Here is a 16242-nt window from a genome sequence, read left to right as displayed (position 1 = left end):
CACCAGGAAGGAGGAGCCCTACTGTCAGCACCTCAGTAGGCTGTTAGCTACCTAAACAATGATCTCACAGGCCTCCCTCTGCTTCGCCTGGACACACACGTGCATCGCACACACGCACACACACACACACACACACTGCTGTCTGCTGAAACCCGATATGAGGTCTTCTTTAAAATTTATTTCAAAGCCTCCCTCCCTCCCTGTCTCTTCACAGACGCTCTACAGTGAAACTAATCAAAATCAATGACTCCTTGGCAGCCAGAGAAAAAGGTAGTGGGGGGGGGGGGGGAGAAATGGTGCCAGCACTTTGCACACTGTGGAAATATTTTTTTTAAAAAAACAACACCCCACTATCTCATGCAATCCAAGTAATGCAACAGGAGAGATGGTGGAGACAATATATACAGATATATCATGCTTCAATTTCCTAATACAAATGTCCATCAAGAAGTAAAATCTCATATAAAAACAAGCCTTAAAAACAACCCCTTGTCAAAAAATCGGGGCAGTCGAGAAGTGCACTCAAATTAATGATATGCAAGAAAAAGCCAGGATTAGATAAATACACGGTTTCTAATAGTACAAGAGAGTATGTACAAGGGACTTGGCTGCAAAGCTCCATCGGGAGGTCATGGGTGCCCAGTTCTCTCAGCGATGTGGCTTCATTGAAATCAAAATTGCCCCAAAGGCCAATCCCAGCATTTAGAGCTTGGACCCTCCGGTGGAAATGTCCTAAGCTCGTAGGCAGCTCAGGGTTGAAAAAGGCATCCTCTGACCTTTCCCCTTTCCCGTGTCCAGGTCGTCGGCATGTCCCCACTCTGGTGCAGCCCCCAAAGCAGCAGAGAGCTGTGATCGCATACAACTATACTAACGAAAACCCTCCCCCAAAAAGGGGGTGAGCTGGGAAGACTCTGGCATCCAAATGAGAGCATAGGCTGGGTTTCAGACCATTCTCATTAATTGGCCTCCTCTAGGTGGGCGCCTTGGTGGGGACGTCGCCCGCTGCTCTCTGCAGACCATGCCTGCGCACCCATCCCCTTAAACTAACTGCGGGGAGGGCTCCAGCCATGAAAGGAAACCAGTCTGGGGGTGGGGTGGGAGCTGCTCTCACCTTCAGCAATTTGGCTGCATTTTTCTTTAAAGGGTTATTTAGGGAAAACATCAGGTATGGATTTTTTTTTTTTTTTTTTTTTTTTTTAAGAAAGATAGCTCCCAGCTTGCGGCAGCGCTGAAAGGTCCCGCATTGTAAAGGAGCTGGTAATTCTCAGCAAAGCCTATAGGGAATGATTCCCATTCCACCCCGTCAACTCGAACATCGCCTGGGTCCTTAGAACTGGAAGCGTGTCTGCTCCCCAGCCCAGCGGACCCCGTGTCCGTGGGTGCCCGGTGGTGACCTACAAATCCAGCCTCGGAGAATGAATCAACCTGCAGCCGGCCCCTCACTGTCTCGGCTTTGAAAGCGGCCGTGTGATACCCTGCACAGAAGAATAATACCTGTTTGTGTTGGATTTTTTGAAAAATGAAAGCAAAAAATAAGCAATGTTCCCTGAAGTCTTTGCAGCCAAGTCTCAGTCCAGCACACACCTTTTTTTTTTCTTTTTTTTTTTTAGCCCTTCTAGAAACTTCTGAAAATAGGAGCTTATGGGGGAGGGGGGGTGAAATCAGACCCTCTGTCAGTCTGCAGTGAGATGCTGGTGCGTTTCATGTAAAGGCCCCTCGCCCTTCCCCAGCGTACCTTGCTTATAAATTACCCTTGACCAGAACGTAGCCAGTTCTTGGCTCTTTAATCCATAAAACCTAAACCCTGAAATCCCCTTGGGGAGTGGGGGAGGCCGTGGGCTGAACTCCCAGGACACTTTTCTGGGGGCTGGAGGAGACAGCAAACAAGCTATATATGAGGCCAGCTTCCCACCTGGTAACCAGCAGGCCCTCTCTTCCCTTCCTCGCCCCCAGACCTCAAGGTTTGCTCCCACACGCCTCTGGATACTCGTCCCCACATAAAAAAAGAAGGCTCTCAAGTTGCACTTCCCCCTCGTCCCTTTAGAAAAAGAGGAATCCCAAACAGCAAAAAAGAAATCTCTCTTGTCCCCTGGCCTCGCAGGTCTGGCGACAATCCCAGGCAGCACCAGCAGGAGCACACACTTAGCACCAGCAAAGTTCAAATAAAGCACCAGAGAAACCAGAGGCAGGGGAGGGGGGGTCCCATTTGTCCTGATGAGACAGTGGGACTAGCCATCTACCTTAGGGACAGAGAGAGGGGCTAGGACCTGTGACGACTTGGACATGGAGGTACCCCAGGCCGCCCCTACCCATGGGCCTCGAGTCCCCCCCACTTCATTTTTCTCTCTTTTGCCTTTTGCAGTTTCACCTCTTAACTCCACCAGCATCCCTCCCCGGGCGGTTGGTTGGCTCTGAGGCTAATTCCCACCAGTCTGGGCAATTCTTCTCGGGTACACAGTAGGCATCTCTCTTCCGGTGCCCCAGACATGGAAGAGTCAAGTTCACATCGGAAGGTGCAGAGAAGGGAGGGGACCACGTCCTCGACAAGGCATGCACTGAGTAGCAATATTCATATTTTCTTTTTTTATATATATATAGAGAGAGCTGTATGTAAATAGCATTGGGGTGCCTGTTTCTGCAGCTGGATGCCCAAAGGGCTTCCCCAGTCCCGTTCCGCGATGCTCGAGTGCTCCAGGCGCTGTCTCTCCTCAACTTCCTTCTCGAAGTGCCAACCGCGGCCTTTCAAGCTCTGGGCTCCCCCTCAGCAAAACGGGAACCAGCTTTCTCCAAGGACACAGGCTTTTTCACCAACCTGCAGAAATAGAGATTTGTATTTCGGTCAGCAGGCACGTGCAGACAGCCACTGGGGATGACGTCAGTGCCTTGGGCTCCTGCACAGCCAGCCTGCGAGGAGGGGGAGGGGAGGGGGAGGGCTGGGAGCTGCTAGATCCAAAGCTCTGTTTTTGGAGGAAAGGTTCCCCAAAAGCTAATCTTAGTGCTCCCCCCAAGCTCCATCCACACACCAGCCTTCCCTAAACACGCATCTGTGCACGCACACCCCTCGTTTTCAGACCTAAACGTTTACACAGGCATCTTCTGTGATGAAAAAAGGAGACTGCATTGTCACGGTACCCTTTTGCTGCTCCAGATGGGGAGCAGGATCTTCATCTATTCATTTCCATAGATCCATCTTCAAGGCAGACTTGTAGGACAGTCTCTGCACTCATTCATTCATTCATTCATTGATCCCTTCATCCATTCTTTCATTGCCAAGCAGTCCAAGCGCCATACTAAGTGTTAGAGATCCAGTGACATGGTTCTTGCCCCTGAGTGGCTCAGAGGCCCACAGAGGGAGATGGGGAGACATTGATAACGACGGTGTCCTGTGCACATGAAGAGCAGGGAATCTGGGTAAACATGGGCTATAGGGGCCCAGAGGACAGGGAGCTCATGAGGGAGAGGGGGAGTCAGAGAAAGCTCCTTAGGGAACGAGGCAGATCCCTGCCGAGTACCAAAGGAGGGCAGGGAATTAGCCAGGATAGGACGAGGCACTCCAGACAGGGCAGAAAAAAACAGCACTTATCCAAGAGAACTAAAAACATGTGCCCCCCCCAAAAAAAACACCTGTACACAAACATTTATAGGAGCATTATCCATAATAGCCAAAAAGTGGAAGGAAACAACCTAAATGTCCATCAACTGATGAACAGATACATAGAATGGGGTACATCCATACAATGGAATATTATGCAGCCGTTAAAAGGAATGAAGTACTGACACATGCTACAACATAGATGAACCTTGAAGACATTATGCTAAAACAAAGAAGCCAGAAACGAAAGGACGAATATCGTATGATTCCATTTAAATGAAATGTCCAGAAGAGACAAATCTTTAGAGACAGATAATAGATTAGTGGTTGCCCAGGGCTGGGGAGAATGGGAAGAATTGGGGAACGACTGCTGATGGGTACAGGGTTCCTGTTGGGGAAACGAAAATGCTCTAAAATTGGTTGTGGGGATGGTTGTACAACTCTGTGACTATAAGAAAAAACACTGACTTGTGTGCTTTAAAAGGGTGGATTTTATGGTAGGTGAATTCTCTCAGAAGAATAAGGAGGGGGGAGAGGCGGGGGAAGATGCAGTTGGAGAGTCAGCAGGAGCTTCGAGTTAACGGGAGATAAACACATTTCACACATCCCTCTAAAGCAGGTGGAATAAGAACTGCTGTGTGAGTAATGCAGACCACGAGGTTTAGAAGAGAAAGCGGGAGAGAGATCAGGGTATTTCCACCAAACTGGAAAAGGTCCAGGAGATCAACCTGTAGGAACCGCACCAACAGGCCCGGGCCTCGGGCTCCTGCCAGGTCTCGCCAGCAGAGGGCAGCCCTGGGGCAGCTAGACCAGCGCCTGCGGGCGGCTCTGGGGTTCAGCTCCCACCCCTCTCCAGGCTCCAGGTCCTATTTCCCTCTTACCCCTTCAGGTCAGGGGTGCTGCCAGCCCAGCATTATGTGTCATCGGTTTCCTAACCCCCGCCCACACTTTGGTAAATGCTCCTCTGACCACTCAGTTTGGGGGTGCTCTCTGCCTCTCGCTTGGACACCAGCCAATACATGGGAGTGCACGAAAGAGACGAGTCATAAACACAGACCCCACCACCCACGTTAGCAACACAGGACCCCGAATCTACATCAGCTGCCAGTCGCGGGGGTCCTGCAGCGACTTCAAACCCTAAGGTTGTGTCAGTACGTGAGCTGAATGCACACGATGGAGGAAAAATAACATTGGCCCCAGGAGAAGTGAGAGGAACAGAATTATTATTTTATTATTTTATTTTATATTTTATTATTTTATTTTATTTTATTATTTTATTTTATTTGAGAAATGGTATTTTTAAAGCTGTGCTCAGTTTCATCCATGCAAGGAATGGCATTTCCTTGCAAAACTAGGTAGGACCAGCAACTGATTTTCCGTTTTCCTACCTGTACGTCACTGAAGCTGATCCCGTCTAAGGTTTCCCAGGGCTGCTATCTGGGTGAATTCCCACGTCCCCGTATGCGTGGGCTACAGGTTGGTGTCCACAGTGAAACGTGAACATCGAAAGCACACCACTCAGTGGACACCGTGTCACCACATCCCACAACTAAGAGTGAGCCTGTGCACACAGCATTTTGGGGGGTCTTACATGGGACACACTAGGCTAGGGATCTAGCCCACAGAAGTGGTCACACAAATGTGCTCGAGGACGTTCTCTCCAACTTTATTTGCGCTAGCGACCATTTGGAAGCAGCCCACGTGTCCATCAATAGAAGGCTGGATCAACAAATTAAGCCACAGGCGGATCTAAACATGCCGACACCGAGAGACGGCTGGGATTCTTAATTGAAAAGAGCAAATGGCCCAGTAGCGCGATCCCAGGTTGTTTTTCCTTTAATGAATGTGGGTGTGGGGGTGTGTGGGGGTGTGGGGGTGTGGGGGTGTATCTCCATAGGAAAAGGTGTGGGGGAGAGGCAGAATACTGCGGTGGTTAAGAGCACAGAGTGAAGCCTGGCGCCCAAGTTGGAGTCTTGATTCAGGCCTGTAAAAGCTGTGTGACTTTTAGCCAGTCATTTAACCTCTCCAGGCCTCAGTTTTCTTTTACGGAGAAGGGGAGAAAGTAATAGTGAATCGCATTGTGTTGATGTAAGAACTTAAAAGTATTCATGTACGTGAGGCACTTAGACACCTGGCACCTAGTTAAGGTCTGTTTTTGTTGTTACGTACTCTAGACTGTAAGTTACCCCAGGGGAGTTGCTATACTTTCTATGTTTTATTTCTGTATCATTTGTTTTGCTTTGTTTTGTAAGGAGCTAGTAGTAATTGTACAATCTTAAACTACTTTCAAAACATTAAGTCCACCACCCCCTATGAGCCACTGTCCTGCCCCTGGGATGGTTTTCCCTTAAACTTGGGTCATCAAGAACTTTCTCCAGCCCGGCCGGGCGTGGCTCAGCGGTTGAGCATCGACCTAGGATCCAGGAGATCGGGGTTCGATTCCTGGTCAGGGCACAGGCCCGGGTTGCAGGCTCGATTCCCAGTCGGGGGCGTGCAGGAGGCAGCCGATCAATGACTTTCGTCACTGATGTCTCTCTCTCTCCCCCTCCCTTCCTCTCTCTGAAATCAATAAAGATATATTTAACAATAATTTTAAAAAAAAAGGAACTTTCTCCAATGCTGACTCACAACCAAAGCTCACGACTGAAGACATTCATGAAACCCCTTTACAAAGTGTCCCCGTTTCCACTTTTCGCCACAGCGTGGAGGGGGCAGGCAGGCAGGGGGCAGAGGGGGACCGTCAAGGTCCTGCATCCCTGGGCTGCGTCTGGGCGCTGGAGGCTAAAAGCAGCGAGCTGCGAACCCTGCTGCAGAATTAGATGAAGCAGGAGACTCACTCCCTTTTTCGTCTACCTGAGAAGAGTCAGACCCTTGTGTTCCCTAAGGGACCACAATTTTTAATTTTAAAAAAATGACATTTTTTGCTCTTGGTGTTCACACAGGTGATAAGTTACAAATTCAAACAGAAGGTATAGAAATAAAAGGAAAGTCTCTTCACTCTACCCCTAATCCTCCCAGAATGTATTCTGTGCATTTAGACACCGTGTCTCTACCCACCCCATCATTATGACCCTCAGTGGCTGCTATCTCTGTGCCTTGGTTTCCCCATCCGTAAGGTGAGGTAATTGGGTCAGGTGGTCTCTAAAATCCTGTGTAGCTCTGGCTGTTTCTAGAATGGTGACCTTTTGGGTCATAGGTCTTTTTTTTTTAATTGACTTTTTAGAGAGAGAGGAAGGGAGAGGGATAGAAACATCGATGAGAGAGAAACATAGATCAGCTGCCTCCTGCACACCCCCTACTGGGGATCAAGCCCACAACCCGGGCAAGTGCCCTGACCGGGAATCGAGCCAGAGACCTCTTAGTTCATGGGTCGACACTCAACCGCTGAGCCACATGGGCCAGGCGGGTCATAGGTCTTTTAAGAGTCATATCAAAGCCACAGTTTCTCTTTCAAGTGGGGGAAACAGGAGTATGAAATCAGCCTGTGTGTGTAATTTCTGGGGGTTCCCAAATTCCCTGAGGCCTCCCCAAATTCATCCACCCATCCATCAACCCATTCATTCGGTAGTTAGTGAGTGCCTGCACTATGCTGGTCACCATGTCCAGTGCTAGAAAATAGTGATGGGCAGAACAGACATGGTCGGCACCCTCAAGGGACCTGGAGGCCACTGTCACCCAGGTTGGGAAGTCCTGTCCTGGAGGTTCTCCCAGCCCTGGTACAGTGGCTTGAGCAGGTTGTTGGTAAGTCACAGAGTGGGAGAGGCAGAGCCAGCAACTGCTTTATGCAAAAGGTTCAGAAAAGTCCCCTATGAGTTCCTACCATCCTAAGAATACAGGCCCGTGGACTGAACGTTACACCAAATAAAAACAACACTATCACTTACTACTTCCTGAGCATTCGTGATGAACCTCATGCTGCTGAGAAAGTAAAGGGACAGGCCTAAGGTCACAACAGACTGCGACCTAATCCGAAAATCAGCCTAACTCCAAAGGTCACGTTCCTTTCCACCCAGCTCTCCTGCCTCGGCGTAAAATCTGGGTGAGCGAGATAAACAGCAAGTCACCAGTGGTTAAATTCTCTGAACCGAGAATTAGGCCCCATGCTGTGCCAACGGGCTAAAACGTCATTACTCCGGGCTGCCTTTGCAAATGGTATCGATTCTTGACTCTATCACATTGCACCTGACACGTTCCCACTCTCTGAAGACACCCCTCCAACGCCGCCTCGTCTAAGTGTCCCTGTCACCGGTACGTTAGCATCCCACAGTATTTCTTAAGCGCCGTGTGCTGGATCCAAGGAGATCAGACGAGCCATGGCTAGTCTATGACAGGTACAGCCGGGCAGGCGGGGGCGTTCTCCAAACCCTGCACATGGCTGAAGTTGGGATGGGCATGCAAGGAGCCGTCTGTACTCACAGGCACTCCAGCAATTGCTAGAGATGCCCTCCACGAAGAACATTCCACAGAAGCCCAACATGGGTTTAGCTGAGGAAGGCAACGGCCAACTCAAGGGCCAAGCCGATAGCCACATTATGCAGAGAGGCCAGTGTCATGAATGAGAAACGGGAACCAATGACAATGTTTGTGTAGAAAGCCCTTCTGGACCTAGCACAAGACTTTATACTCTTTAGATAACCTTTATGATAAAAGGGTGTTTACATAGCTTTCATATCAAAGCCCCACTTGTGGGAACTATTAAGAACATCACCTGTGATGTGCCCAAAATGTTAAACAAGAGGATGTTCTTTGTCACGTTGGAAACAATCTAAATGTCCAACAAGAGCGGGATGGGCCCCGGCTGGGTAGCTCAGTTGCTTAGAGCGTCATCCTGATACACCAAGGTTGTGGGTTCAATTCCCAGTCAGGGCACTTACAAGAATCAACCAATGATGCATGACTAAGTGGAACAGCAAATCGATGTTCCCCCCTCTCTCAAATCAACGAATAAAAAAAATTTTTATAAAAAGAGAGCGGACTGGGAGGCTAAATGATGGAACAGCCAAATAATGAAACACTAAGCAGCCTCTAAGGAGTGTGTCGGAGAGAAAATATAAGGCGTGGAGGAACAGGATAGAATGAAAATGTCAGGTTTCAGAGAATATACTTAGAGTGATTCCATTTGTTAAAGTTCCTTTCAGTGCATTTTTAGAATGGGAAGAAATCGATCAAAACGGTAACAATAGGTAGTGATTTCAAAACAATTGGCTAAAATGTTCTTTTATTCAGCATTTTCCAAATATTTGATAATGAATGTGCAATATTTTTTTGTACTCAAAGAAAGGGGTTTTTTTTTTGGTGTGTGTGTTGTTGTTTTTTTTTAAAAAAAGGAATATTACATAAAGTTTCCCAAAGCAATTTAATTCTATCTTGCCCAAGTCTATGGCCCATGGAACAAAGGTTCAATGATGACAACGCCCTGTAGGGCAGCCAATTTTCTCTCCACGGGAGGGTAAAGGAGTTTTCTCTTGCCCTGGGTAGCCAGCAGTAGTAAAAGAATGCCTCTCACTGAGAGGGGCTACAACAGAGGTCCCCTACCTAATAGCAGAGGTGCCAATTTCGGGCAGGAAGGAGAGAAAGAAGACAATTACTGGGTTGAAAAGCAAAATTTCTTAGGCGATGGAAACCCAGCCAGTATCCACAATGTTCCGAGCACGCTGAGGTAAACAAGTTCCCTTCCACTGAGAGGCTGGGGTGCGGGTCAGAGCCAGGGCCTCCTGTCCTTGAAGTCTAGGGGCATCTAAAGCCGGCGGCTGAGACTAGTTCTGTATTTTTGCATCCCAGTGCCCTGCTCTGAGCTGGTGCTCAAGTCATGTTTGCAAATCATGCTGACGGAAAGCCACAGCCCCCTTTACTGCCTCGTAGCTAATTCTTCTCTTGTCAAGCGTCTCTTCGTGTGCCGTGGGCATTTGTGAATCCCATTACTCAGAAAGCCTCTCTGAACTTGGTTTTCTCCCCAGCCCCTCTTCCCATTGTGCTTAGAACCCCACCTCCATACCATGGCCTGATCTAGCCCCTGCCTACACCTCTGAGGTCTTCCACTCCAAGTTCATTCCACCTGCCCCCCCATGTTTGCTTTTGGAGCTCTGAGTCACCATATCAGAATCCAACAACCACAAGGCTGCCATGCTGTGGGGAAGCCCAAGCCACAAGAGGAGGCTGAGTGTAGGTGCTCTGATTGACAGTCCCAGCTAGTATCCAGCATCAACAGCCAGATCTGTAAACGAAGATCCCTCCGCACCCCCATGATTCCACCCTCCAGCCAGCCTGGAGCAGAGACAAGCCACCCCTGCTATGCCTGTCTGAAGTCCTACCCCACAGAATGTATGAGCATCATCATACATTATAAACATAATCAAGTAGTTGTTTTAAGCCACTAAGTTTTGGAGTATTTGGTTGCACAGCAATAGTAACCAAAACAATCTTTACTGACTTAATCACTTGGTTTTTCCCACTAATATGCAGGCTTCATGAGAGCGGGGGCTTCTGTGTCTTGGTCTTCCCTGTGTCCACAGTGCCCCGCTCACAGTAAGCACTCAATAATTACCAGGTGAATAAGTGAAAGAATCTGAATTTGGGAAACAATAATACCTATCTTGCATAGATTCTGACTGACTCATGTATTCATTACATATTTTGTACCTACTATGTGACAAGAAGGTCATCAGGGGCTAGGGACACTGTGGGGCAATCCTTTCATGTGATGACCAGAGGGAAACAGAAGCCCCCAATCTACTCCTCCATACCCCCAGTGTAGGTCTGAAAAGCTGACTTTTCAGAAAACCAGAGGTGCACTTGCCAGATCCACCCAGCCCACATCTGGGGGTGTATTTAATTTTCCCCGGGGTGTGGCTGTTTTTATATCCACAGCTCAGTCGCTTGTGCCCTGGCCTCTCACTAGGCAAGCGGCTGACTCCAGACAGGGACCATGTGGCAGGAAGGCTGCACATCTGGCCCCTTCCTGGGGGTTCCTCCCCAACAGCTGTCTCCTGCTCAGCTCTCTCCTTCCCCTCGCCTAAGCTTTCAAGCTCTAAGAGTAATGCTGGCAGGGGTGCAGCCCGCTGGGAGGGAGGCCTGAGGGGTGCACCTCCAGGTTTAACCACTTAATCCCCAAAGTACCTGCCAAGAACCAGTTAGCAAGTCTGGCTGGCTGGCCAGGCCGCCACTAATTCATTAAAACAGGCTCCTGCTGGCCCATTATCTCCCTTACTCCTGACCCTGTCGCCTCTTGGGCCTGCAAAGTCCACCTTTCTCCCCTTCTCCTTAGTCCCAAGACAAGATTCTGCCCACCCCTGGGCCCCTCTCCCAGGCAGATTCCTTAGCTCCTTTCTCTCCCTCCTCACCCGGTCCCCTCCCAAGGCACACTCCCCCCTCCCTCCCACGCCTCCACCAGCCAGCACTCACCATAAAGCATCTTTTGTTCCCTCTTTCCTGTATCTTAGCGCAATGACTGGTTAAATCACACCCACCCTCCTCCTGGCCTCCCAAGCCTCCCAGGAGCCTCCCCCTGGCTCCCTCAGAAAGGGAATCTCTCTTGCGCAGGAATTCAAGGCTCACTACCTACCCTCTGCTTGCTGCCCAGTATCTTCTTACCCCCTCCTCCCCCCAAGTCATCTGGGGGTGGGGGGCAAGTGCTGCAGGCCCTTAAGGATAGAAACTCCAGTTCCGTTTCTGACTTTGCCTCTGATCCTTTGGGATGACTCAGGTGGACTCTCTCTGCCTCAGTTTCCCCTTTAAACAATCAGAATGGCATTAACTATTTCACAGCATCCTCTGTTGAGTGAAGTAAATGAAAGGCACTGCAGTGGACACTTTAAGTGGATGCTCTCCCACCACCCTCCCAACAACCCTGGAGTACAGCTCCAATTTACAGATAAAGCCTCAGAGAGGTTATGGTTCTTACCCAAGGTAGCACAGCCAGCAAGTTCCTGGGCTAGGACTTAACCCCATTCCATCTGACCCCTAAACCCACGCTCTTAACTGTTGTACTATCCTGGCCCGTCTGACCCTAATTCTCCCAAAGGGCAAGCAGGAATGGTGCAGAATTTTCCAGCAAGGACTATGGCAAAATGCTGTCTACTTTGGGAGAGAAAATATTAAATACACAATCATAGTCATGATCGCTCGCAGTTATATGCCCTTCTTACGCTCCGGGCACTGTTCCAGACCTTCCCGGGTGTGAATTCACTTTACCCTCTTGACAACATCAAGGCATTAAGTACTGTAACTGTCCCCATGTTACATATGGGAGAACGGAGTCTGGGGTTTTTGTTTTTTAATAATGACTTCTGAGAGAAGTATTGCTGGCTCACAGGACAGGCTCAAAACAAGGCTGCTGAAACTGTTGGCCTGCACACAGCTAAGCTCACCCTTAATGCCTACGAGAAGCTTGCCTGCCTTATATGGGGGACCCAGGCCTCCCTGAAACCCCTAAAGTACCTGTGAGCATCCCCACTTCTCCCGTGTGACAGGAAGAGTGGAGAGGACCACATACAGAACCCAGCACAGGGTCTTCCTCCTGTGGATTTCCTTCCACTACCGGATGCTGGGGAAAGATGGGCTCCCCCAATTAAGCCAAAGGCACAAAAAAGTCTGAGCTGCAGGTAGCAAGCGGTGGGGAGAGAGCTCGAGTCCCTGGGTGAGGGGCGGAGGCGAATCCAGGATGGATGGAGCGCAGGAAGCGGGTGGTGCACAAACCTACCCGGTGTCCCCAGGGAAGGGGGGCAGCGCTGGAGGAAAGGGGCACCTTGGGGTCAGGGCACCCCAGGCGGGAGACTCCTGGAGGGTGTGGCTGCTGGGGCCGCCCCGGGGGGGGGGGGCGCAGCAGGCGGGAGGAGAAGCCAAGGGTGCGGTAAGGGGGTGGCCTGGAGTCAGGACACAGCAAGCAACCCTGGGGCAGCAGCCCCAGGAGGGGGAAATGAACTACGGCGACAATTACCCGCCCACACTCCTCTCCCCGCCCCTCACCTGCTGCGCGGGTCCTCGCTGCCCTGCGCCCGGGCCAGGCCACTTCCCGGCGCAGCGTGCTCCTTGGGGCCGCCGGGGCCCCCCGGCCCGGATGCGCACACCCCGCCGGGCCCTGGCCCGCGCTCCCCGCCCCCTGGGGTGGGGTGCCCAGCATCCCGCACCGCCTTGTCCCGGGGAAGGGTGCGCCTTCCCGAACCTCACCTGGACCCCCAAGACAGGAGGAAGCCGCGTCCTAGCCCTGCGCCCCATTTCTCCTGGATGACCCTCGCTTCCCATCTTTTCCTCTAACCCACTTTCCCACCGTCTTGCAACTGGTTCTCCATCTCCCCCGACCTTCCTTTCTTTCCCCGCCTGGCCACCCGTTTTTCTTCCCCCCTCTCCCCCCTCCTTCTTTCCGCCTTTCCCCAAATAACACGCTTTGGGCTTCGGGTCTCTCTTTCAACTCCCTCCACTCCACCCCCCTTTTTTTTCTCTCTCTCCCTGCGCCAATGTCCAAAATGTTGTTCCCGCCCCCGGGGCATTTGGCAGCTCCTGCCTGGCCGCTGCCGGCCCAGGGAGCCCCTCTTCCCGGAGGGGGTCACAGCAGCTGGGACCTCCAGGAGCTGGGCAGGGTGCGCCCCGAAGTCCGCACTTCTCTTCGCCAGCGCCCGGGCTGCTTCGGCCCACGAGACATCTGTCGCCCGCGCTCCCGGCTCACACCCCGCGCACCCCCGCAGCTCCCGGGGCGCTGACACCCCACCCCCCCACGCTCCGGCTGCCGCCTCTCCCCGAGGGCGCAGACGCTCGGGCCTCGCCCGCGGGCGCCGCGCCAGCTTCCCAGGGTGCCGACGACGCACCGCGGGGCTCGGCCAGGACCTAAGCGCGCGGCCTCCGTGGGCCGTGGCATCCCGGGGTCTCTGGCTCTCTCACCTCCGACCTTCACCTTGCGGCTCTAGACCCACCTACGGTGGGCTCAGCCCGATTCTCTCCACCCCGTTCTCTGCAGCTCTCCTCTCTATTGCAGAATCTGAAAAGAAGACGTTCCTTACACGTTTGTCCCCCCTCCCCCCCAAAGCGCCGAGCTCAGTGCCAGGCGCACAGCTGGTACTCGGTAATTCCCCAACCCCAAGGGCCTAGCGCACAGTAGGTGATCAGTATCCCTCTCGCACTCGTACCAAACACACTAGGAGCGCAATACTCCCCACCCCCACCACCGCGCAGCGCCCAGCATCCTGCAAGCTCTCAAACACCCCCTTCCTCCGCGGGGCCCAGCACCCAGAAGGAGCGCGGTAAATGCCCTTTCGTTATGGCTTGGAGCTTCCCTAGGGGCCTCGGATCCCAGCCCACTTCGGGGCCATCTCCTTCTCCAGCTCAGCTCCCGCCGTCTGGCGACGAGTGGGCCACGCTCCTTAAACGGGACACCTCGCTAGAGCAGGAGCGAAGAAGTTGCCAGAGCGAAGGAAAATTGCAAAGTGCGCGGCGGGCCTTGGGGAGGAAGAACCAGCTGGAAACCTGGAAGGGGGAGGAAGGAGCGAGATGCGCTCGGGGCGCGGGAGAATGGGGAACGGACACTGGAGAAGTGAGTGACCCGTTAGGTTGAACCGGAGGTTTGGAGCGGAGGCGACGGAGACGGTGGCGACTTAGGACCGCCAGGCGGCTCGGATGAAGATGGGGGACGCGTCTTGAAACAGCGCTAGACTATAATCATCTGGCGTGGCTTGTAACTACGTTGGCACAGCAAGCACACTTTTACTTGTATTGTGTGTTTATTTGTGGGGCTGCTGGGGATTGCGGAGGCTGAAGTCCTCCCAAAGCCACCCCGATGAAGGTAGTGGCAAGACGCGCTTAAGGAGTCAAAGAGAAGGGGACAGGAGCGGTGGGCCTGGCACTTGGAAGGAGAGATGGGGGGGCTGGATAGGGGGGACGCGGAGATCCTCGTGAGAGAAGGAAGCGGAGGAAACAGGGCGCGGGAAGGGAAGCAAGCCAAACTTGTCCTTCCGCAAGCTCCCAGGCCAGCCCAGCGTCTCCAGTCCCCAGCTGCCGCGCCCTGGCGCTCGCTGGCGGGCTCGCGTACCTGTTGCTTGCTCCGGCTGGGTCTCGGCTCCGGCCCCACCAAGAAGCCCCGCGTTCCTACAAGTTCCGCCTGCCGAGCAGCCAGGCCGCCAGCGCCGCCACCTGCGCGGCCGCGCACAGCCAGGGCCAGTAGGTGGGGAGCGCGCCGGGCGCCGGCGCCCTGCGGGTCCGCGCGCGGCGCCGCCACATGGTGCGCTGGTGCAGCTCGTCTCCCAGCGCCTTGAGCCGGGCGGCCGTGAGCTGCGCGGCGGACGAGCGCAGACCCAGGCGCCCCGCGCTGCAGGCGCACACGGCCGGGGGGCCGCGGCCGCGGTGCAGGGGGCACGGGCACATGACCGCTCGCCTGCGCTCCCTCCCCGCGCTCGGGCCGCCCCTCGCCTCCGCTCCCTCCGGCCTCCGCGCCCGCCTCCGCCGCGCTCCAGCCGCCGGGGGCCTCCCCTGGACACCAAGTTTCTCCTTGTGTTGTGCGTTTGTTGTGCTGACGGCGCTATTATTAATTAAAGTGTCACATGGTGGAGGGGGGCGGGGAGGGCTGAGGAGGGGGGTTACATCATCCGGCCCCGGGAGGGGGGGGGGGCTGCAGGCAGAAGAAACCAAGAGGTAACTTTTAACCCTAGCAGCGCCGGCAGCGAGGGGGGGGGTGCTGTGCGGTTTGGGAGCCGAGGAGCGTGGCGCGCTGGGACGCGGCGAGACGCCCCGCCGCCGAGGTCCCGGGCTTGGGGGGGAGGGGAGAAGGGGGAGGGGGGGTTGGGTCGCGGGGGACCCCCCGCCGCCGAGGCGTGGAGCGCGAGGAAACGTTCTCGCCTTCATTTCCCCCCCCCCCAATCCAGCTCCAGTTCCGATTTGGCCAGGGAAGCAGGCTCGTTCGGCGTTGGGGATGTGGCTGAGATCGAATTCGGCTGTGCGATTAAAAAATATAACCGAGGCTATTGTTTGGTCTCGGAGAGGTAGGTTGGTCCAAGATCTCCGGAGAGGGCCAGACGCAACCCAACTTGCCTACTTTCAGGTCTGGCTCGGCACCTGTAGGCTTGGGATTGGAACACACCCGACTCACGTCCCCCCACCCCCACCCCCTCTGCGCTTGGCTTCCCAACCGAACGCAACCCTCCCGGCCCCCCCCCCCCCCGGCGCCTCTAGAAACCTTTGGAGGCAGGGGGGTGGGGGGTAAAAGGGGTCCGTCCGTAGCCCCCGCGGGGCGCAGAGACAGGCGTTCTCGGTGCACCGCCCTCGCACCCGAAAGGTCCTCACCAGGGGCCTTCTAGAAGGATACTTATTTTCGTCTGCGTCCTTGGTGAATGTTATTTTGCTGCTGGGGTTACAGTTTGTAGCGGCCACCCCGATTTAAAGGCAGTGGAGATGCTAAGGGGTGGGCCCGGGCTGGGGCTGGGGGGGTGGTCCACAGGTACTTTAGCTCCTGTTTCCAAACCCACGGCCCTATGTCCCTCCAGGCTAGAAAGTGTGGCGTTGTCCCTGCTAGTGAAGTTATAAATGAGAGTGGGGGTCTCTCAGGATTCTTTGGGGCAGGGGGAAAGGAGACCTTCTCCGCTATGAAGTCCATTGGGATTCAGATAACTTTGGGGAATCAGAAAACTGGAGGAGCCTGGAGGTGGCTCCAAGCCGGCCACCTGGGAACC

General features: G+C 53.5%; 1 protein-coding gene across 1 annotated transcript; it reads right to left on the bottom strand.

Moving 5' to 3' along the window:
• Positions 1-1198: 1198 nt before the first annotated feature.
• HRK (harakiri, BCL2 interacting protein) lies at positions 1199-14991 on the bottom strand. Its single transcript, XM_081123171.1, has 2 exons — positions 14610-14991; positions 1199-2812 (listed from the first exon to the last, which is right to left on the bottom strand). Exon 1 carries the CDS (start codon positions 14939-14941, stop codon positions 14666-14668), a length of 276 nt encoding a protein of 91 aa, XP_080979297.1. The 5' UTR covers positions 14942-14991; the 3' UTR covers positions 1199-2812; positions 14610-14665.
• Between the last annotated feature and the right edge of the window lie 1251 nt (positions 14992-16242).

The sequence above is a fragment of the Miniopterus schreibersii genome, assembly GCF_964146895.1.
Source record: "Miniopterus schreibersii genome assembly, chromosome: 20".
NCBI classification, from domain to species: domain Eukaryota; kingdom Metazoa; phylum Chordata; class Mammalia; order Chiroptera; family Miniopteridae; genus Miniopterus; species Miniopterus schreibersii.
Note: the sequence above shows the minus strand (reverse complement) of the source record. Positions and strands in the feature narration are given on the sequence as shown.